Source organism: Corvus kubaryi, unplaced genomic scaffold (genome assembly GCF_017639235.1).
Source record: "Corvus kubaryi isolate FWS band 111438036 unplaced genomic scaffold, C.kubaryi_AGA036_p1.0 69, whole genome shotgun sequence".
Taxonomy (NCBI): Eukaryota; Metazoa; Chordata; class Aves; order Passeriformes; family Corvidae; genus Corvus; species Corvus kubaryi.
In genome coordinates this window covers 2,665,180-2,689,628 of record NW_024582057.1, presented here as the reverse complement: position 1 = coordinate 2,689,628, position 24,449 = coordinate 2,665,180, and the positions used below count along the sequence as shown (strand labels likewise).

General features: G+C 36.7%; 1 protein-coding gene across 2 annotated transcripts in view; it reads left to right on the top strand.

Annotated features, from left to right (window-relative positions):
• The window catches only part of RANBP9 (RAN binding protein 9), a 38,624-nt gene that overhangs the window by 9,082 nt on the left and 5,093 nt on the right, over positions 1-24,449 (top strand). For both annotated transcript variants that reach the window (XM_042048971.1, XM_042048970.1), the window contains 8 exons: positions 10,328-10,380; positions 12,158-12,325; positions 15,399-15,421; positions 17,352-17,536; positions 18,330-18,442; positions 19,776-19,884; positions 21,291-21,481; positions 23,206-23,353. In XM_042048971.1, coding sequence (XP_041904905.1) covers positions 10,332-10,380; positions 12,158-12,325; positions 15,399-15,421; positions 17,352-17,536; positions 18,330-18,442; positions 19,776-19,884; positions 21,291-21,481; positions 23,206-23,353 — 986 coding nt within the window. In that variant the 5' untranslated portion in view covers positions 10,328-10,331. The remainder of the gene's footprint in view (positions 1-10,327; positions 10,381-12,157; positions 12,326-15,398; positions 15,422-17,351; positions 17,537-18,329; positions 18,443-19,775; positions 19,885-21,290; positions 21,482-23,205; positions 23,354-24,449) is intronic.

Sequence of the window (24,449 nt, the reverse complement as noted above, 5' to 3'; positions counted from 1 at the left end):
GTTGATGAACAGTAATAAGGATAAAGGGGAATATTCTGAGTAGGTGCCTGGGAATTTGTCACCTTACGGAAAGAGCAAGAATTGACGAGTAAGAAGCTGCTGCTTCCCCTAATCCATCTGAATTATGAATCTGTTGAAGCACAAGTGATGCATGCTTTTAAGACTGCTGAGGCAGATAGAATCTCACCTGGGAAAGTCTTGAAGTGCTAATGGGATCTTTGCTAGAGCATTTTAATTCCTTTCCATCCTTCGCTGCTTTTGGTAGAGGATGTGTGTTAATTCTGATACACTGTAGGACTGCTTTCTAATGTGCTGTAGTATGTTGGTTCTACTTCAAGGTTCTAGTCAGGACTGACTGTCCCTGTTCTAGGTACTGTACAAGCATGTTGCAGGTGCTTATGGCCTGTTGTGAAAATAAATCTTGAGAGAAAAAAACCTGTGGATGAAATTCAGTACCTTTGTCTTTTCTTTGTCTGGCTGCAGTTTGTTTCTTTCATTTTCCCAGCATCCTGTAAGCCTTCTGTAAGTCAGAAACAGTATTCAAACTTCTTTGTTTTCCTTATAGTATTGCATAGTGTTATTTTGAAAGAACAGCTTCTCAGTACTGCTGCAGCTTTGTAGGGGCATATATGAGTTTGTTGTTATTTCTGTTCTCAAAAGTTATCCCTGGGAGGAGAGTTCTTTGCTACGAAAAACTTAATATCTGTAGCTACTTTTGTCACACTGTGAAGACCTAATTATTTCTAAATTGCAAGGGTAGAAATTAGTTTTTCAAGTAACGTTCTGCTACTGATTTTAGGAACATCTTTATTTTTTTTTTTTTGGGGGGGTGTTTCTTAGTTTTTTGGTTTTGTTTTTTATTTTAGGAATATTTTCTAAAAATTACCTTGCTGCTGTGGGTTAAGGAGAGGGTTGTATTGTGACTTGCTAGTGGTGTGTCTCTTCTTGAAGTAGGTTTCTGCCTACTTAGTTTGGAAGCTAGCTTTTTTGAAGTGATGGTTTTCAAAAAGTGCCACATGGGTGCGTGTGTCATTTTACATAGCTCCTCTAACACTTCACCTTAGATACTTTGTGTTGGATTTTAGTATTTTTTAATTCAGTAGACCACTTAAGGCAATCCTGCAAAAGTGGGAAAACATCAGTGAGTAAAGTTTTTCCAAGGTTTTGTGTTTAAATGGTTACTTGTGAGATGTACATAGCTAGGACTTGTGAAGTTGCCTGCTGAGTTTGCTTAAAAAATGGAGGTGTACTTTCTTCAGTTAATACTGCCTCATCCTTGCTTCGGCCTTGTGAGCTTTATTTAATGTGACTTTATGAAACATTAGCTGCATAATGAGCTGAGATGTTAATTTTTTTCATTATGTAAGATAGTATGGTAGCTGTACACACAGCCAAAGCCAAATGTAGCTTGGCTGATAAAGACCAGGAGTCAACATGTGGAACCTCACTGGATGTTAAATGTGTATCTCTAGACCCTGTTTTCAGGATGATGCAGGATGAATCTTTTAAAGTTCACTGTTACCTTGCATTCAAACTAATAAATTTTTTCATAATAAGTAAACTGGGGAATTTAATGCAGAGAAATAGGACTATAGAAACTAGTTGGTGTCTATTTGGATTTATTAGTTCTTTTTCACCACCTGTTGTGTTTCACCTGGCTTGCTCCAGGTACATTTTTACTTTTTTTTTTCCTTCTTGTCATCTGGTAATGGCAACAGAGTTCAGGAATACTGTGTCTGTAGAAGACCAGCATGTAATTAATAGGGTCAGCTAGCTAAAATGCCTTACTTGCAAAATCAGTGTTCTCAAGGTCTAAGCCTAGTTGTGGAAGTAGTACAGCTGAATTTTGTAGTAGTGTTTAAAATAAATCCTAGACTACCCAAGGCAACTCAGATACCTATCTGTAGGCTGAAGTACAGCTTCCGACTTTCATAAATGTCAATGGATAATTTAGTGGCGTTTGTTTGGATTTCCCTTTGGTAGTAGCCTTTACTACTTCTATTTATTTTTTTAAATAAACTCAGCTTAAAGTATTTGGTCCATGTACTATATTGTACATATATACGTACATATATAGTATGTCTAACAGCATTCTTACTTGTGTGCTGTACTTAGCATGACTTGCCTGAAATCATCAAAAATCCTTTACTAAAAACCTACTCTAGGAGATTCATTTTTCATGCTACTGTAGCACTTGAAGGTGCTGCTCCTGGAATCTGATCTTGCATATCTGAAAGTAGCAGGGCAAAAATTATTCTTCTCTGAAGAAGCACAGCTGGTTTTTTTGTTTAGGTCATGGATATAGCATGGCTTCTTGTGGCTGTCTGAGTACAGCATTGGTTTTGTCACTCTAATGACCTAGGTCATTAAATTCTTTAATATATCTAGCTGGGTAACTGGCTTGAGTAGAAATTTGAAAGTGTGTAATATGTTAATTTTGCAGAAGTTCATGACCAAGTTTGAGGGCATTATGAACACACTGAAGAAAGTGTGAAAAAAACGATGTTTACTACGAAGGAAGAACTGGATATGGAAATTGGTGTTGCAGAGCAGATGAAGAGCAAAGTTGCTTTTTGATACCTCCATATGGTGTGATAGGGTCAATAACTGATGGTACTGGATGAGAAAAAGGGAAGTGAGAATTAAGTTCAGTAAAAGTAGTAAGGTCAAAATACCATTCAAACAAAAACTGTCTTGGTATTTGTAGCGTGTTTGGCACAAGGAGTCCTAACGTGCTGCTACAGTACAGACACGTGAAATAATTATCCTTTTTTTTTTTTAATTCTTGCTAAAAGTTCTAGCCAGTTGTCATATTGCCTTGTAAATATTTCCTGTTCTTTATTTCTTCAGTTTTCTTTCTTAGTTTCATGTTGTCTTTCATAGTCGAAGAGCCTCTATTTATTTATATTCTCCTTTTATACTCTCTTTTGCTTTGCTTTGTTTGGTTCATGTGGAGCATTGTGGACGGTGATGTGAGCGATTGGAGCCAGTAACAGTAGAAGAGTAATGGGTGTAAGTATAGGAAACAGAACCAAGGTTAGAAAGCATGGTAGGAAGGGGACTATTAACTAATAGTAAGTTATATCTGCATCTCTACTGAAATGTCCAGTTAACTTAAAAATAAATTAAAAAACTGACCATGAGAAGAAGCAGTCTCTAAACACTCATTGAGTTCATGTCCCTTCTCCCAGTTTGTGACTGTGTCAGCTTCATGGTAAACCTGATTGGATAATTCATTTTCTAAAAGTTGACCTCCAGAGTGAGTTAGTTTTCATCCAGGTTTGTTCCCCACTATGGCTGTTTGTATTGCTTCATAAATGGCTATAACAACAGAAGAGTAGGAAACCTGGAGCAGAAAGCAGAATCTGGACCAAGGGGACTGGGAATGCTACTTTTGGTCGTGGTACGAGCTTATACCCATTAATTTTAGTTTAAAAAGCTGTTTGGGTTTTTAAATCTTTCACCAGGAGACACCTGTTTCTTTCCCAGGGAAAATGAACTTGTGGGAAGAATACTTTAGTCCTCAGTGTCTTGAATTTCTGTCTGTTCTTTTTCATTGATTTGTAAATACAATTAATAAGAATGGGCAAATGATAGTAATGCCACATACTTCTAGACAGTCGTCAGTGCTTTTAGAACAGCTGAGGAAGATGTATCTCTAGACCCTGTAAAAACAAAATCACAGAAACACAGAATGGTTTGGGTTGGAAGGGACCTTAAAGATCATCCAGTTCCAACCCCACCACCAAGGGCAGGGATGCCTTCCACTAGACCAGGTTGCTCAACACTCCCTCCAACCTGGCCTGGAATGCTTCCTTTTTTTTTTTTTAAAGAGGAATGAAAACAAGCATTGGTAGTGGTAAGCCATCTAGGAGAAACAGTGAAAACTAAGTTTAGAAAGGCTGTATTCTTTTAGCAGATAGCACTAAGCTTACACTTCTTCGAGCAGGGTTGTTTAGTCTGTGCTGTGGTGGTACTGATGCAGATCTTTATGGCCAGGCTTTATAGTACGTGTGAGTTTTGCTAAATGTTCTGCACTAAAATGAAATGTTAGTACAGCAATTCATGCAGGTAATCAGTATGTTTTTGGTAAAGCAGTGTTAATAAGGCTTTAGACACTTGTTATACTATGGCTGTTTTTTAACACTGGGTATGCAATCAGTCATCTGTTGTTTTGGCAATATCTTGTAGTACGTGTTGTGTATGTGATGAAGTAGGTGGTGAAATAAAAAAGGAAAAACTATCCAAAACAAAAATACCATGAGAATTAAGTCTGAGTGTTCATGACACCTATGCCTGTGGTGGAGCCTGAACTGTTTTAGAGTGTTTGAGTGGTGTTTGTGAAATATAAATGCTTTGTTGTCTTCTAGAGGATGTATGTGTAGTTCTTCAAACACAAACTATACTTTTTTATTACAAGTTGTTTGTGTTGCAGTAAGTTAGCTTTTCCTTCAGCATCCAGTATACCCATTTTCTTGTTCAACAAAAGCATAAACCAATAAACAAAATATATAACATAGTTGCTGGTTGGTGTGTATTTGTTTTGTATGTTACTAACGTACTGTAAAAACTTTATTCAGTCCTAAGACCTATTTTTACAGTTTTAATATGTCTTTGGCAGCTATTTGTTACAAGAACAGGCATTTGTTAAAACAACATGCAAAACTTCACTCAGTCTCTATTTACATATAAGTAGGCCTTGCAGCATTATTAGCAGAGTACTTGTGTATAGAGTAGAATCTGATAAGGTCTGAAATATCCTTCTTTCATTAGTGTCTTCATTTGAATTGTAGCAGCTGCAAGAAGAGATCAGGTCATGAATCAGCAAGTGTATCTTTTCTTAAACTATAGCAGTAATTCATTTTTTACCTGAGTGTGTGATACCAGACACTGACAGAAAGAAACATTAACTAAATGTGTAATACAATTGTTTGAGGTTTGTGTTTAACTGGTCAGAAGTATTGGAACTGTGACAAAAGTTTTATTTCTTTGTTGGTGCAAGCTAGAAATTAAAATTGTAATTTAAAAATCTATTTCTCACAATATTTAATTCCTTGGTCTCAGCTTCTTGCAAAATCTTCTACTTCTTTCTTCTGAAGTTCATTCACATAAATATAGTGTATAGATGATAACTTTACAGTAGCCCGCATTTACATTATATTATTTTCTTTGCAACTATTCTTTTCTGACACTGTGGTCCCCAGAAAGGCTCTAGTGCTTGGGGACAAGTGTCACAAGATGAAATGGTGCAACCTCAAAGTGGGAGTGAGGTCAGTAAATGAGAATCTTTCTAGGAACATTAGAGGAATCACAAGCAAAATGTTACAGGAGTAACAGTTTCAAGCAGTATGCAAAATGACTGCCTGATTTATTTTTGGTCTTTTCCTCTCTTTGCAGAACTGCATTAATCTGAAACCTGGGTTTATCATGTTCAAAGTACTGTTTCCTTGGAAATACTCTATAAAATTAAACTTGTTTTCAATTTGAAATGAAAGACTCAAAGTGTCTATGGCATATTTTGAAACATTTAAATAGATAAACATCTCATTTCTTATTGTGATTGTGCAGACAATAAGGATCTTGAATTGGCACATTTCTACAAAATTTTAATGCAGAGTAACTATATTAAAGATAAATGTAGGTACCTTTTTACTGTGCCTTATTTCTGGCCTCCTAGTGTCAGCGAACACAGTGTAGAAAACTATCGGAGAACGTTATTCAAACTTTTTATGTCATTGCAGGTCAGTTGCCATATAGAAATTCATTGAGTCTTCAAGTTCCTGCAGATGATACAGTTTTTTCTATTTGTCCTTTTTCCAAGATACAAACATAATGATAAACTATACCTGTCACATACCTTAAATTTTTTTTCAGTGTTAATTCTACTTTTCTTAAAAGTCAATGCATTCAAAACAGTAGGGTGTTTTCAGTTGCCTTATTTATGGTTATACACACCTGGTAGTGCTTTGTCTTAGGTTCCCTACAGATATTATGGTAACTTAGGTTTTAACACTGTATGGTTGAAGTTGCTTTCTTTAAATGTATAGCATGTAGGGAGTAAGACACCATGTTGATTACTTGCTTTCTGCAGCACCAAAAGAGGTTTTTTTGAAGCATCATGCAGCAGTTCCCCAGGTTATAATGTCTTCAGTGGCATGTGTAGGCACAATGGAAGTCAGAAGGAATCTGACTTTTTGCAGATAGCAGGTGAAATTTCTGTAGTAGGGAGGCTATTAAATAATATGTCAATATCTGCTAAATTATTTTAGTTGTCTTTATAAATACAGTATGGAATTTCTGGTGTTTTGTTTCTTTTTTTTTTTTTTTTTGCTAGAGAAGTGGTTATTTAGTACTTAAATTTATCTTTAGCCTTTTGGAGGTATCCGTGATTTGGTATAGTTTTTGAGATTCTGTATTCCTTTTTATGGAATGAGCAGGATAGGAGATAATTAACCTGAGTTCCAATTTTTATCAACTTTATATTGAAAGATCTTCTGTATACCTTCAACATAGTGGCTAAAAGATCTAATGGAACAGTTATAAGTAAAAATCAGAGTTGTGTCTCTTTCTCGGTTTTTAATTTCTCCATCTTCTAGCATCTGCAGTTCTGTGCCATCTCTTACTGCTGTTTTTTCCTGCTGTTTGGCTCTGGCTGTTTTTATTTCTCACAATTAGTCTATTCAGGCATCCAAGTAGAAACTTTAGGCTCCAGCAAAAATGTAAACTTAGCTCTTTGACTAGAAAAATTCTTGAGGAGACAATACTTATTGTGAGCTTTCTCCTTCTTAAACATTTCTCTGCAAAGAAGCCTAGGCTTTTTAGTATGGGATACAGGGAAGAAGTTGGTATTATAGTGCCTTTATTTTTTGAAATTTTCTCTTTTGCTTTTTGGTAAAAAAATTGGTAAAAAGTTTTTAAATTCTGTGGTTTTGTGGTATTCGTCAAGTTTCTATATGTCTTGTGAAATGTAAACTAGAAAATGTGCTGAGATACTTAAATTGTAACCTATATCTTAATTGAACTGGACTGGAACAAGAATAAATACCATTTGAAATGAGGAAACTTTGCAAAATGCACTTGCTTTCTTGGTCCTTAATACCAATTTGGCTGGACTTTAAATTGTTTTCCAGCTATAGTTTCTTATTTCAGTCTCTCATGGGTTGATTTCATGCCTTCCATGAGTGGTTGTTGGTTATTTTGTGAGCTCCTATACGAGTTGAGCATATTAATGAGGTGATGAGTAGCAGCCAGTGGGACTGAAATTGCTCAGAAAGAGGGGCTGCTTAATGCAGCAGGCCCCAGGCCACTTTGTTCCATTTGCCTAGATAAATGATCCTCCCTCTGGAGCAGCAAGGGATGTGTGTGGGTACGGAGCTGAGGTGGAGGACAGTCCTCAGGTACTGAGGGAGGCAGCATCAGAACCACACCATTGTTTGCCCTCTCTGGTCTCTCAAACCACTCTGTGTCAGGTCCGTTTTTGGAAGGTGCAACAGGATGGACTGAGGGTGCTGCTTCGTGGTGCTGACACCTCTGCTTCCCAAGGACAGAGCTCTTCTGGCCTGACATAGCTACAGACAGGAAGAACAGGCCCACTGAGACTCTCTCCTAGACCAAATCTATTGATATGACAGGACAGCAAGAAGTGCATCATGAACTGACTTAGAATACTCTGGGCCTGCATTGCACCTGGGCTGCTTGTTGTGCTGCCCATCATTTTTGTCGTAAACTAAGGGAGGAAAACTTAAATACATAGCTCTGCCACTCTTCTGATCCTGAGGTGCATGAAATGTGAACTTTCAGCAGTAAGCAGGAGGACAGTTTATGTACTTCCTCCCACTGAAGCAAGTCTTTTTGCAGACCCTGACTCTTGACCTAAACAAGGGCTAAGTGTCTTAAAAAAACAAACAAAAAGGTTGATTTGAGTCTGTGAAGGTTACAGGTGTGAGGAAAAGGTAAGAAAGTTACATGTTGGAGTTTGGCATAAATACAACTCTTGTTAATAAATTTTAGAGCATTTAAAGCCTGTCTGTCTTAGTATAGTTTTACCCCTCAGTTTAGTGCACTAATCTAGTTGAACATGAGATCAGCTATCTATCAACTATAAAAAATAATAAATTAGCTTAATTGATGGGCCTTTAATTTCACTCGGTTCAAACCATAAGTTGAAGATATTCCTTTTGCCTTGTGAAAGATATCTATAGTAAATTTATTAATTATTTGGAATGTTAGTAATCTAACTTTAGTTTCTATTAGTAGCAATTATCCTTCACGAAATGGTGTTAACATTTTGAGTAGGTTTAAATGAATCCCAGGGAAAAATACCTGTTGTTGAACATCCATATTCTTACTGAGATGGTGTCAGTGCCTAGTGCTTTCTAGTCATTGCCAGTGGGTAAAGATTCCTTGTTCCTTAGCTGTATTAAGTAGAGTGTGTCTGTTTTTACAGCTGTTACTGAGTTAAAGAGGAGGCTTGGAAGTTAGGATATCTGAGGAAGAAGACAGTGGTGATACGAAAATGTTGCCTAGACAATTATTTTCTGTCTAACATTTTACATTTTTGTGTAACCTTAGTCTTGTTACTCTAAAAATACTGCATCAAAACCTTGATTGGGATGAAGAGTTTTTAATATGACTTGCATTCAAAGGCTTTTTGCAGTCAGTGGAGTTCAAATTATCGAAAATGGTTTTTAGAAGTAAACATCCTTTATTTAATGAACAAGAGATTTTCAGTCTTTACATGAGTATCCTTCGTGTGTCACACCCCGGACTATGCTAATAACAAATCTGCTTTTATTATTTAAGACAAAATCAAGGGGTTTCCACTTGTTGCTTTGATTTATAATTGTTTCATTGAATCTGCTGCTGCAGTGGTGCCTAATTTTGCTGCAGCGAAGACTAATCCTTTTGTTTGTTGCCCTTTGCTTCAGCTCTTCAGTATTTTTAAATGTAAAATCTGCTATATATGGTTCTGAGGCTCCATTTCATACTGGTATGTTTGAGGAAGAGGAAGATGGTATTATCATACATTAGAAATTATCAGAGGAGGGCTTTGTAAGAATGAAGTATAGAAGCAGGTAAGATAACTGTTGGAAGTGATCATAGAAAAAGCAGAAAGCCCTGTTACACAGTTAAGCGTATCACTTCTGAGATGTCCTGCTCAGTTTCATTCTATGTCAAAAGCATTTTAAATAGCAGATGAACCTACACTTCCAAGTGGAATAGTTGCTTAAAAATTGCATTTTATTAGATAGAAATACAAAGGTCATGTTTGTTGACTTAAGCTATTTTCAGATTGCCACAGGTGAATATTTTATTTTCATACAGTTTATTTTTTCATAGCAAATTCATGTTAACTAATGTTAACTGTGTCAAAATATTTTGAATGATTTGATAACTAGGAAGTGTAGGTTTGAGTGATTTTTGGATGCTTGTTTTAGTTGATGGGAGGGTTGCTTTATTTTGGGCAAGGGACAACGGTGAAAGCCTAGCTTTTAATTTTGCTGTTTCTCTTTTTGTATTCCTGTTGTCTTGGTAATGGCATTAGTTTTGCTTAAGAAACAAGCAAAATTGATTTTGCTGACTTCTAGTAGTGTTATTTGGGTGTGAGGAAATTCTTCGTTTCACCTTTCCAGTATTTGCTATTAAATTGTTAGTAATTGTACTGGACACTGACTTCATTAAAACCACCTTTTGTAAAGCTGGCTTTTGGACTTTATTTCAGGTTACTGGTTGGTATAGTACAAATATTTCCCTCTCCTTAGTTTGCCATCAGATTACCAACAGCTGAGTGCCATTGCTGGTAAATTTCTCAAGTTAACATTCTGCTCTACAATCCAGGCCTTTAATGTTTCAGTGTGATCTTTTCGTACGTGCTGTTCAAGGATGCCTTTTGCTGCTAAAATAATGCAGTGTTGCATGTATTTTATAAAATTACTCATTCCAGTTTGTCTGCAAAACATCATTAGGTATGTTGAAGATGATGAAATTGGTATGTGTGTGGCCGTACCCCTACTTTCAAAATAAGATGTGACCTTTCGCTTTCTTTGTTCATGCTTTAAACATTATAGCTACATTATTCTCCATTGATAACCCAGGATGCCAAAAAGAGAAGTTGTCCTTACCTCCTGCAGAGACAGGATCTGTCCATATTAAACCATATATGCTGGGAATTCCTTTTCAGCTTCCTTGTTCTTATGCCACTATTAAGTGGCCTCTCAGCAGCTTAATTGGTATATGATTAATCAGCATAGTGTTTCTTGGCAATGTTCCACATACATATGTATTTTTGTAAGAGATAGATACATTTCTTTTGTTCTTTCATTTTTAGTTACATGGGAATTGGGCTTTCTGCACAGGGTGTGAACATGAACAGACTACCAGGTAAGTTTCAGTTACTTACATTGATTTTAAAATATGATTCACCTTCAGTAAGCAAGAGAGTGTAGCATGACACCTCTGTGTTGTATCTGTTACTGGAGTTATGTAACACTTGCAGCTGAAAAGTTTAACTTTTACTGTACGTTTGTGCCTGTACTACATCCATCAGCTCTTACTGTTATTTATAACATCATGCAGCTACTTTTTAGAAAACAAATACATTTTAAAATTTTCATCATGGTTCCTGATAAAAATGAAGCTGTAGATTCCTGTGCTCTGTAAACTGGATTTCAATGAGCTACTATGATAAAAACTTCTGTCAAACATGGAAAGAACTCTCCTTCTGTCACTTTCTGTACCTTTACCTTTCCAACCTTAATAGTAAGAGTGTGTAGCCTAGTTTTACATGTTGGCTGTTCCATTGACCTGCATGATCAGGGACGCTGTCTAGTTAACAATTGTCTGATTGTAGTATTGTCTGATTGTAGTATCTCTGAATAGTACTTAAGGAAGTTTTGTGTGTGTATACATAAAATACTGAGTTTTTAACAGATCTTTAAATGTGTAAAAATTATCCACCCAAAACAAACCAGTTGGCTTCCTTGAAATTACCAAAATACAAAACTATGTTGAATTGACCTTTGAGTATCTGCATTCTCTTACTTTTGAATTTTAACTTTCTTAACCAAATGCTCTGGTAGAGATTCATATGATGACTGCAAGTCCCTGTTATACTGTGAGCCCACCTCAGGCTGATGAATTATTAGTGGGTGGCATTAAGTTTATTTTGAATATGATTTAGGATGCTGTAATTGTCAAAGATACTACTAATCAATGTAACTGCAATAATTTGGGGTAGTCTTTAATTTACTGAGAGATGCTTAATGTGGTACTAGCTGAAGCTACTGATGATAAAGATTAAGGGTCTAAATGTGGAAGATACTTTCAAATTAACCTACTAGGCAGCAGCTTGACAGAAGAGGTTCAGTATTAATTTGCAGAGAGTGTAGATAGGTATTTATAAATGAGCACAGACCAAAATTGCTTGCTGTGAATTTCATTGAGTAGTGTAACAGTATGAAGCTTCTTTAAGATTCTACAGCTTCTTCACCTGCAAAATCAGCACCATATTTGCATGCATAATGATTTCCTCTTGGCTGTGATTTTCACCTGTATTGCTAATTTTTTTTCCTTTTATTTAAAATTTATTTTCAGTTTTTGGGGTAGCATAGCTAGTGACACTTTAGTCTGGAGATTCTGTTATTATGCAGAGGCTGCTTGCTGCTGAATAGTCATTGAGAATAATCAGGAGTAGAAATATGTTTCCCCAGAGATGCATGTTTGGTTTTTAGCCAGGAAGAATCTGATTATGACATATGGTAGCAATAGTTTTGCAAAATGAAAGGGAGAACAGGAGAATCTTCACTGCTTTGCTGGGACATGTCAGATCTGTATATAGCTTTTCGAATTTCAGCATTGTAGCTGATTATATTTTTGGTGTTGGTAATTTTGTATGTTTGCTTAAAGAGAAAAATGTGTTTTCTGAATTTGCATTACCTGTTATATACTACAAATGGAATTACTTATTCAGCCATTTTGATAAAAGAAGTTGTCATTTTAAGAATTATACAGGTTTCCTAGATAAGAAATATTAGAAAGCAGAAAGCTGAGCATAGTAATTAACTGTATTAACCTGGTTAGAATATACCAACTTAGTGCAGTCTTTAATTTATTTCATAATAAAGGAAATGAATAAATTGCAAATGCTTTTGTTCTCTAGGTTGGGATAAACATTCATATGGTTACCATGGAGACGATGGACATTCATTCTGTTCCTCTGGAACGGGACAACCTTACGGCCCAACGTTTACTACGGGCGATGTCATTGGTTGTTGTGTCAACCTTATCAATAACACCTGCTTCTACACCAAGAATGGACACAGCCTGGGTATGGAGAAATGCTGCCTTTCACAACAGCATTATGTCTTTTAGTCTGTTGTAAATAGGAGACCGTCTTCACATCGGAAGCAAAGGGCTTGAATAGTTCTTTTGATAGTTTGATAGTCTATGAAGTAATTAAAGAACTAGGAAAAATAACTTCTGTGCCATTTGCACCAACATTTCTTGTGAATTTGGGAGGATTCATCCTATAGCATCTCCTTCCACAGGATCTGCGTTAATGAACTCCACTACTAATTCCACAAATAATGCTTGAAGTAATAGCTAATAAGAGAACTGAAGATAAGGAGAATGGGTATAGCTAAAATTTATTGCTGCCCTAGGGGAACACCCAGCCTTGACTAAAACCTTACTTTGGATGCATATTACTTTGAACATATGTTGGAGAAGAGTATCTTTTGGATTCCCAGTCTGGAGTCATTCATAGTTGGGCTAAAGCCATAAATTATACAAGTTGAGCTAAAATTAAGTCCAATAAACTCGTACAGTAAATTGTAGTATTATGCAACATTGCGAGACAATTTCTGAGTTTGGAGATGTCAGGAGTGGGTGGAGTTAAAAATTTTTATGGAATATCTATTTTAGTTACTTAATGCAATTTAATGAGCAAAGATACATAGTGTAAAGAAAGAAGAAAAAAATTACGTCCTGCATTAATGAAGGAGTGGGAGCTTGGGAAGAAATCTTGGAATTGTGATGAGGGGAGCAGGAACTTTGAAGGGATAAAGCTCAAAGAAGAATAAGTTTTTTGTGATGGGTAGAAATGCGATAAGGAAAGGAGAGGGTAGCATGAAATGAAGTAAGATATTGAGATAGGTGTTCTCGAAGTTGCTGTTCTGTTTTCTTACATTGGCAAACACAAAGGAGGTTTGGCAAAATGGGGAAGGATGTTGTTTAAATTCTTTTCCTAGTCTCCCTGAACAAGACTGACATTTTGTTTGCTCAGGCCCTGAGCAAACACATCTGACTTTGGAGTTTTCCTGCCTCTGGTTGCAGCAAGAGTTAGGAGTCTCCTGAGGTCAATTCCAAGTAATCACTTCTGTGATTCTATTCTATGATGATTTAATGTTCCTTCTAAATTGAATGAGTCTGTATATCTGGACTCAATACCTTGAGACCTAGGGCAGTGAGACTCTTGAACCATGCACTGTGTAGTTGTTTCTTTTGGCATCCTGTTGCAGGATAGATCCAAGTGGAAGATACTGGCTTGTGTTTGCCCTAATCTTTAACTGGGTTAAAGCTGAGAAAAGCAATCTTATCTTATTCCCTTTTTGAAACATTCACAATGTGCCTGCAGGTAAGTTGGATCATTTGATCAGCTAAAGAGACACGAGTGTTCTCACTACTCTTATGGTCACATGAAAGCAGCAAAGAGCTATGAAGGCAAGAGCAGAACCCTCCTTTTCAGTGGAAAACTTAAAGCAGACTGGATTAGGCCAGCTGTGAAACAACAGTGCAAATGATTAAAATCTTGTTTTAGAGGAGACCAAAATGGCATAGGTGAGGAGAGGCTAAAAAAATGTCATCTGTCATAGACTGAGTCTGACAAACACTTTATGGATTTCAGAAGGAAACCTGACAGCTGTCCTGCTGTCATGGGCTTTGCTAGCTTGAGTTTCTGACAGAGGAAAATTGATTCTGTGTTCAGTGGAAAAAGAAATCAGAAATTTTGTCTGTCTCACTGAGTTGTTGCTGCTGCTAGTTGTCCAGCATTCCTGTATATTCATGATTTGGAGGACATTTATGTTTCTTCTCTGGGCCACCTATATGGCCTAGAATATAGGAAGTCTCTGTCTTAGCCTGGGATTTGATGCTGCAAAAAGGGCTAAGCAATTCTCAGGTGAGTTTGAAATCCTGGGTTGAGAAAAAGCCAAAACAAACCCTCCTAAAACCCCCAGTACCTACATATCACGTAGTCGTCATTGATTTGTTATGCCTACAGCCTCCATTTTGGAAAAGAGCAAGTTGGATGTCAAAATTGCCAAATAGAAAAATTTTATAGCTCAGAAAAAGTTAGGGTAAGAGCAGGGAATAAATAAAATGATAGCTTTGGGTTATGATGGGAGAAAACAAAGGAAGCAGATTCACTCAGTATGTCATCCTTCTGTCTCAAAAGACGTGGGTAAGGAATCCAGATACTCTTGAGGTTTGAAATCCTGGTGAAAAATGGAGATGGAAAACAGGGATGGAATTTAGGACAAAAGGTTAAAAGCTTTGTTTTCATCTTAAATTTGAGAAGGTGGTGATACAAAATAAATTGAAGTTTGAAGGGATAAGTGGATTTGAATAATTCTGCATTTAAAAAAAATGCTTGCAACAATAAAGGAAATTCTGAACTACTGTTATTATTTGGCTGTCAGAATCATCAGAAACGTCAGATTACTGATGTTTATTTTTCAACTGAAAGCTCTCCTATCCCCTGAAATTGCCCAAAGTTCCTGAAGTGTATAGAGGTCATATTTTTCTCTAATCCTGAGACAGCAAAATCATTCCCTTGGTTTTACGGGTAGATGGATGCTTGTAATTATGTAACAAGATATTAAGCTGTTCTGTTTGAAAACCAAAGCATGTTGGCGTGGATTAGAGTGAAACATTTGCAGGCTGGTTTGGAGTATTATAGACATGTGCTGCTTGTGTAAAGATTGTGAGTATTTACAAAGAAAAGTAATAGCAAACACCATTAAATCTTGATGTTGCAGCATTGTGACATGCAAGTGAAAAAGTATTTTCAGATATCCTTACTTTTCTTTTTAAATTTAATATGTAGCTAGAACTTTCATACTTTTTAATCTGCATATCTGTATGGTTTGCTAAATCTTATGACCTATTTTGAAAAAATTAAGGGCAATTTAAGTATTTTTGAATGACAATTACTTTTTGCCAAATACTGCAGTTTATTATTTAAAAACATGAATTGTGCTTAAGCATCGTGGATTTCACCATACTTAACTCATTTCTGAGATTGATTGGGTGAGTTTTCTGAACATACAATGATACATTTAAGAAAATAAGGCTAGAATCCAGACACATGGAAATTAATCTTAATTTTCTCTTTATTACAGGCATCGCTTTCACAGATTTACCGGTAAGATAAGTGCATTTTCAGAGTTTCCCTTTGTGTCATAAACAGATGTTTCAGATCAGACTAGCATTTTCCTTACGCTTGTTGGAATTACTGTGATAATCTTTGTAGCCAATTTAATATCAGATATTCTCATCGTCATTTCAGTGGTGATTTGTTAATTGAAGGAGAAAGTGTTTTGGTTTTACACCAATCCTTACAAGAGGTTTTCCTTTTCAGGTTTTTAACAGGCAGTTCTAGTGAAAGTTTCAGCAGAAAGTAATACATGCAAATAGTTATTACATACTTGGCACATTCAAGCCTTACATACAATGTCAGAGCTGTATTAAACACCAACATGGTAGATGGCTGCTTGAGACATGGTTGCTGTAACTCGTTCTTGATGCCTGATTTTCACAATCTTTGCTTCATAAAATCAAATGTATCAAATTACTTTTTTTTTTTTAAAGCTGCACATATCTGAAGTCTTGCAGCTTTTGAGTCAATTAAACTGTGCTTTCCTTAAAACTGGCATCTGTTCCCTATACTGCTGATACAGGCGTGATACTGCACTCCAGTTCATTTCTGATTTAATCTGTTTAAAGTGCGGTGTGTGATGCACATCCATCTGGCCAGCCACTCCCTTTCTGTGGCCTTAGGAGGCAAGGACAGATATTAAGGAAAAATGAAGTCAGTAACCCAAGGAGTCTCTTAGTCCTACCACAGGGTTGAGTGTTTTGTGTAGGAAACCACTGCCGATGTCCTGGATTTTTGGGATGCTAGCAGGGCTCCTTGCTAGCACATGGTGCCAGCTCAGGAAAACTGACACTATAATCTGAAGTGTGAAGCTAAACCCCTTGTTGGAATCAATGGTTTTCATCTCATTAAAAGATTTGAGACTTGCAGTTTATTGATTATTTTAGACTAGATAACAGTATGAGCATGTTTCTTTGGAAAAGCAAACAGTGTATATGTGAAAATAGAGGCAAGATTGGCTTGGGCATGGTTTGAGCAACCAGAGTATTTTTCATTTCACTGGCTTTGCTGGGCTTCAGAGTTCCTACTGACCTGCATGTTGATAACTTCTTACTGATAGCTTTAATTTATTTAGCATATGGTTCTGTAGATGAACATACCATTTTACCATACCACCATTGTCTGCAGTGTAATTATGATGTAGGCATATTTATTAAATTAATGTTAAAAAAATTTTTATACTAGCTCCCCGCACCCCCCCAAATGACCCCAGCAACAAAACCCCATTCATGCAACTGATTGCCTTGCCATGGCTGAGGTGTTCATTGCACTTAAGAAAATTACTTTTATCCCAACAGGCAGATTTTACCTTTCTCATATTTGGCATATTTCAAATATGCATGGAGAAAATAAAATAAAACTGAGACAACAATAAGTGCTATAATGTATTTTCCTAGATACAAGTCCAGGAATTCATGAGAACTTCAGTGCACTGTTACAGTTCTTGTTAGGCACTATACTTGGATTTTGAGGATATTGAGTTTTCTGTCCTGTCAGTTCTTACCACTAAAAGTCAGTGACATTTTAAGTATTTCACCCCAAAAGGAAAATGGCCCACTTTGTAAGTTTAATTTCTGTTCTGTTTTTAAAAGAAAAAACCAGGCCTTTAAAAACCATCGAAAATTGTTACTTAGTATTTTGTGAAATTGAACGCAAATGTTGTAATGTTTAGCACAGTTTAAAAAGGGTATTTTCTGACTAGAACGTCAGTAAGATTTTCTTCTTTCAAACTAAGAAAACATTTTGACCACTGGGAATAAAATTAGTCAGTCATTGCATTGTTGTATTGGCAGAAGCTGCTTTTACTGCTGGAGCACACTACTAGAAGCAGTGGGGATATTACTAGAGATTTAAAAATCGCCACAACAGTGGGGATTATAGGATAAGTGTCAAAAACTAATTAAAATATTTTTTGCAGCCAAACTTGTACCCTACAGTAGGGCTTCAAACACCAGGAGAGGTTGTGGATGCTAATTTTGGACAACACCCATTTGTATTTGATATTGAAGACTATATGCGAGAGTGGAGAACCAAAATTCAAGCACAGATTGACAGATTTCCAATAGGAGATCGGGAAGGAGAGTGGCAAACAATGATTCAGAAGTAAGACTTGTAATATTAATTTTTTTAGAAGTTGTTAATTGCATGTTTTCAGAGATCTTTAAAACATTCTTTCTATTGTCTCACGGAAAAAGTGATAGATACTATTAAAAAATAGTACAAGTAATTTTGTTACCAGGTTTGATAACTGTGCAAATGGGAACATGAATGCATTTTGTGGCAGAGTTGTCTGTGTCATTAATAATTTGGACTTTATAATGATGAGTGTAAGACTTCTGTTCTGATTTGATATGGACTGGGGAGTTTTTAGGAAAGTTGCCGTGGTTGTAATGGGCAGTTTGAATACTCTGGGCCCTGGAAATTTCCCTTTGTGTTCTCAGCCTTCAACATGCCAGGTTAAGTTGTGTCCCATTAGTGTTTCTTGGAAAAATGGTGGTTGTGACTTTGCATTTTTTATTTTTTCAGTGAAAACAAAACTTTACTGTGCAGCAAATTCATTTCACTGTGGGTAATGAGAAAAAAACCCTCAACTTAATTAGCAGTTGATACTTGAACTGACCCTGCCTTTGGGTGATGAATAATTGTTACTAAAATTCATCACAGTAAAGTTACACGTTTATTATTTTTTAATGGTTATTTTGTACAGTGTTTTAAAGAATATTCTGGTTCTTAGCTGAATTACTTTTGTCTGACTTGTACAGAAATCTCTGCATTTCAAGTACAATTTTTCAATTCAGTCACCTCTTTTTAGCAAAGGGTTTTTGCATTCAGGAGTTCTTGGTTTCTTACCTGTATTTAATGAGTATTTCTGAGTTTTGTTATTGTTTATTTTTAGAATGGTATCATCTTACTTAGTTCACCATGGATACTGTGCAACAGCAGAGGCATTCGCCAGATCCACAGACCAGACTGTGCTAGAAGAATTAGCTTCCATTAAGAACAGACAAAGTAAGGCCGGAAAGCACATTGCATCCCTTTTTTCCTCCCTTAAACAAATATTACATGAAGCCTTCTCTTGAGCAGCACTGTAGAATTTGCTTGCAGCACTACTCCATAGCACAGTTCTTTACTGTCATCTAATGTTACACATGTATGAGCAGCTGGGTACAAAAAAATCTGTGCAGTAATACTTTGTAACTTGTTTGATGTAGCAGATGTGCTAAATTACCTGTTGTCTTTTCTCTTGAATGGAAAGTTGCGATATGTCTGAAACAAATGTGTGTAATGTCTCTAACTGAGTGTTTGTGAGAGCTAATGGTCAGTCACAAACAGGAATATAAAACTTAGTCTTGACAAACATTTATATTTTTATCTGAACTGTGAAAAGGGATTGAGTTTAGAGAATGTTTTATAAGTTAAATGAAACTTGAGTCTTCCTGCTTACAGATGTGATGGGGAAGAGGACATGGAGAAGTAACAGCAGTTCAGTTCTAACTTGCCATGCATGCCAGTGCTGTTTGGCAGCCTGATTGAACAGTGCCTTCCCCTTCCATTTAAATCCCTGACCATAAGCATTTGTGTTACTGTATGACATACAACATGGGGAAACTGCTCTGGTTGTAAAACAACACATTTGTTGGGCTATTTTTCATTTGGATCAGTTTCTCTGCTGGTGGAGAGAGCTGGGAGGCTGTTTGCAGCTTGAGCCAAGTTACAGCCACAGAAGCATCAACTAAAGCAGGGACAGTTGTGAAAGGTTTTACTCAACTGTAACCTGATTGGAAGTATGTGTTGTAGGTGAGAGAGACTAAATTTTTGTTTTTCTTAGTCAAAACTGAACCTGTAGGAGTGGGATGTAATTTGGATGCTCTTGAGTGACAGCAGTTTGGTATGTGCTTATTCATAAAGTTGTGAAAACGAGAAATAAATCACAGAAGAGTGTGTGCAATCTTATTCTAGCTCTAAATGCACAATCTGACTACAAAGCCGTTGGATGCTGCCAGTAAATAAAAATACTGAGTTCGCATTTAGATACATGTAGGTGGAGTGCAGTTCTTAAATTTTCCTGTTGAACATTTTAAGGAAGCATGATCTTTCTTTACACTAACTATTTTTAAGAGGAAAAAAAATCTTGTTGACTGATGGTTGCAGTGTCTTTTAATCGTTAATGTACGTGTATTAATCCATAAGCTGTCCGTTTACCTGATGTTGGTTTTGCTGAACAGAAATTCAGAAATTGGTTTTGGCAGGATGAATGGAGAACCCATTGAAACAACATAACAGCTGTATCCAAGTTTACTAGAAAAAAATCCTAATCTCTTATTTGTTTTTTGGTGAACAGGAATTCAGAAATTGGTTTTAGCAGGAAGAATGGGAGAAGCCATTGAAACAACACAACAGTTGTATCCAAGTTTACTAGAAAGAAATCCTAATCTCTTATTTGCATTAAAGTGAGTCTTCAAATTATACAGATGTGTGTTTATAGATGGCACAGTACCTTCTGAGACAAGACAGTTACTCATTTAAAGCTTTCACAAAAGTTTATACAAAGTTAAGCAGCGCTTTTTAGAAAATGTGTATATTTCACTTTTTTATGCTCTTCTTATTTGCTACATGTTTAACTAGGTTTTGTCATCAAGGTCCTGGTTTGCAGCGTAATTCACATCTCCCTGTAGACTTGTTCTCTAGAACTAAGTTCTGTAGTTTTTTAAAATGAATTTTAATCCATTTGGGTGTCAAGTAAAACTTAAAATGGAAACTGATACAGTACCACATTCAAGAAGGTTAAGAATTCTGTTGGCATAAGTTAGTCTGTTCCTCCAAAGGGGTGACTGACTTTAAAGATCAGTTTAAATGACCTGTTTCATTCCATTCCACTTTACTAGAAACCTCTGGCTAAAACTGTGGAAATTCCATAATCCCAAAGAGTTCTCTTGGCTTCCCAGGCACACAATAGTCACCTTCATTCTGGAAATTTTACTTGCCAACTGCGCTGTTCTCCAGAATTTTGTATCACATTGCAGTGTTTGAATGTGGAAAAATGTGTTATCTCCTCTAAGAACAAAGCACTTTAATTTTATGTTCAGTTAAGTAACTTGGAATGTGTTTGAAGTCTGTCATGCTCAAGTGCTGAACAGAATTCACGTGATAGTACTCCAGACTTAGCACAGAATTCACAAAATGCGAACATTTTGATGAAAGACTTCACTCAATAGCGTCAATTGTATGTTATCTTTCTCTCAATCTGTCTTTCTAAATTTTGCCTGTTCTATTGAGGCTACTGAAGCCTAAAGCATAAAGCAGGAGTTCTGAGCTTCCTTAAAGTCCATAGTAAAACCTCCTTATCTAAAACGAAATTGACAAAGAGCAACAGCCTCTAAAGGGAAGGTTTGTATGGGAGTTTGCTTTTCAAGTTGTTTTCTAGTGCAGATGTTTAATGTTAAGAGTTTACCCTTTAATGCTTAGTTTTGCAGACAGTCAAACTCTGTTCTCATTTACTTTGAGAGAAATGACAGACATGATAACATAACAACATATCTTTCTCAAGAAATAACCTTGCCCCTGCCAATAAAACAGTTAGAACAAGGAAATATGGTTTAAATCTCTAAACTTTGAGGACTTAGTGACAAAGGCTGTCCTCCAAGGATAATATTCCTGTTCTCCTCCCTCACAAATTTGTAATTGTGTATTTTTGGTGGAATGCTCCAGAGCTTATTGACGATTGGGTTACTGACATCCAGCATTTTGTTGAGTCAGACTTGCTCTGTATTTAACACTAAAATAAAATCATTGCTATCGTTGGTAATTTGAAATGTGTAAATGGTTTTATTAGCTTAACTTTTTGCCTTTTGTTTAGGGTGCGCCAGTTCATAGAGATGGTGAATGGTACAGACAGTGAAGTGCGGTGTTTGGGAGGCCACAGTCCAAAATCTCAAGATAGTTACCCTGTTAGCCCACGGTCATTCAGTAGTCCTAGCATGAGTCCCAGCCATGGAATGAATATTCACAATTTGGCAACAGGCAAAGGGAGCAGCACACATTTTACTGGTAAGTTCACGTGGAGGATCGACCACATAGGTTTGGGCATACCACACCATGTGGATTTTTTTTGGTTGGTTTGTGGGGTTTTTTGGGGGGTTTTTTTTGGTGGTTTTTTGTTGGTTTTTTTTTTTTTTTTTTGTTTGTTTGGTTTTTTTTAAACTTAAGATTTTATGGTGGATGCTTTGTGTAACAGTATAATTTTAATGATTAAAATACGTGATTTCCAGTCACTGGGCAGACCAAAAGTTTCATCACATAATTTTTGCACGTGCTTTACTTTTCTTGCAAAATAGATTGCTACCAGTTTCTAAGAAGTGCTTCCCTCTGGGAGATGGAAGGTTGTGACATAAATTTCTGTTGTCCTTTTGATGATAATTTATGACTTGGGCAAGATGGTTTAAATCCATTAAGTAGTGTATATGATCCATTTCCTGTGGTGTCGATGGAGAAGTCAGAATACCTGTGGTTGAGCAGGAAACACCAGAAGCTGGGTGTATGGTTGGGTAAAAGACATCCTGCTGGCAGCCACATTTCAGTCTGCTCAGTTGAAACATTTCTTAGAGCATTTAGATAATGGGAAATCTTCCCTGGGAAGCCGTGAATGTTCAGAGCTGCCCCAAGCTTATGGGAAGGTGCCTTCCAAAGCGCCCCTGCTGAGAGGAAGCTGAGCATGTTAAAATGGTAAGACTCTTAAGGTAGCAGAGACCATCAGCTTTCACTTCTGTTTAATTTCCAAATCCAAACTAGAGCTGATTGGGGGTGCTTCATTTATCTTTTTTTTCCTCTGGAATGGAGTGGAAAGCCAGTGTAGCCTGGCCATCGTAATTCCTGCTGCCCGTGGAAGGACAACAGCAGCTTCGCATTTCTTTCTGCTGTGTCAAGAGAGTGCCGTCACATGTGCCAGTGGAGAGCCACTCACATTTTCTGGTTGTTCTTCAGGTGGTTATTGGGATGTATTGTAGAAAGTACCTGTAACTCTTCTAATTTTGAAAATAGAGGCAGGTTGATGAATGTATTATTAGAATTGATGTTTGGGATTTTGTAAATGGCAGCAGCTGTTTTCTTTATAATAAGCCCTTCTTGTGACCTGTTTTATTTTAGAACATACTAGGGAGCTCTTGGTTTGATGGACCTGGCAATTACATGTGTGCTTCAAGTAGTAGTTTTCCTATTATATTTTAGAAGGGTCAGAAGAGATTTTAGCTAGGCATTGTAATTTCACAATATGGTATAATTTTATTTAGCAAAGCACAGTATTAACAATTAAAATAATTACATGGTGAAGGAGGGAGGTTGTGTGTAAGTATAGCAACGTGCAAAGTATTCAGCACTGAATTCTACTGCACATTTATCACAAGAATTCCATGATCAGGAATTAGTAATGTTTGCTTCCATTCATAATGATTACAGTGGCCTAGAAAAGATTTTGAATGCATCCATTCTAAAAAGCTCTTCTACATTGGTGCAGTTTTCTGTGTTACCAGTGTATTAGTACAGCTGGAAAAACCTTCTCGTGTCTGTGTTCATACCTGGTAAATAATGTTTAACTTCTGTACTCCAGAAGCCTTAAAGGTTCAAATACCTGAAACATGGAGGTAAAGTACTTGAGTTTGTGTGACAAATTCAGCATACTTGTTCCTGGTCAGTAAACACTATACTTACATCATTTTTCCTACAAACTTACCTGCAAGTACCGCTTCATGGCTACAGTGGTTAAAACTTTCTTTCAGGGTTTGAAAGTAGTTGCAGTAATGGAGTAATATCAAATAAAGCGCATCAGTCTTACTGTCACAGTAAACACACAACCACCAGCTTGAATGTACCAGAGCTCAACAACATAAATGTATCAAGATCACAGCAGGTTAACAGCTATTCCAGGTAAATAAACTTTAGATGCCTCTAGATTACATTAAGGCTTGTGTTGTCCACATGTTTGCATTGCAGGGAAGAGTTTTCAGTGGGATTTGATGTGGTTGATTTTTTTTCTCCGAAGGACATTGAAACACGGTGTAAGGGGCCAACAGCTTGTGATAACTCTGGTTGTTTTGACAGTTCAGCCTCAATAGACCTTTTTCTCCTTTTGGGTTAAAGAAATGAAATGGACAAAAGTAAATTATGTTGCTTATAGCTATGGTCAGTTTTGAAGTTGCATAGTGAAGGTTAATTAGCTCTTTGGCACTTAGGATTTTAATTTGAGCCACTGACACTGATTTGAGTGTGTTGCACGTAGGTAATGAAAAGTTTTCCAGATACTGTCCATTTGTGGCAGTATCTGCAAAGTAAACACAATTGAGATGCATGTGAAGTGTGCATTCTCTTTCACTGTATACACCAGGATTGTTTGCCTATGCCAGTCACTGTCACAAGTGCAAACACGTTCAATTCAGTGAATGAAAATAAATCTATTAATCAGGGTTAATATGGTTATTCATAACCAGTAAATATCAGATAGCTCTAGGTTGTGTGGATGCAGCAGAACCTAATTTGATGTGAAATGCAACAGCACTGAGCTGCATTGTCCAAAATGGATTCCCAAAACTACTGCATAGGATGTGATGATGTGGTGGTGATGACAAAACTATTTTAGTTGGATGGTGATAATTGGGGTAAAAAGGTAAGAGTAACAATTTACCTTTTAGCTTTTCAGAGTTTTTGTTTGCATCAGCAATTGCCTCTGCCAAAAGGCTGGCAGTGTCCAGGCAACTTGGAGATTTTTCACGGAGCAAGGCAGTTCCTTGGCTGTGCTGTTGTCCAGTCAGAGAGGCCTTTTGGTTTCCTTCCTCAAAGGAAGCTGAGCATTTTTGGTTGCTTAGAAGCAAGATATGAAACTTCTAAATTGAATCTATTTGGTCTTGACAGAGGTTTAAGGTTGCTGTTCTCCATGACGGAATAGAACAAGCTAGGATGCAACTGTCAGCAAAGCTCAGTCCCCAAAGCTGTGCTGGCATTTTCTAAAAGCACTTCTGTGAGCTGC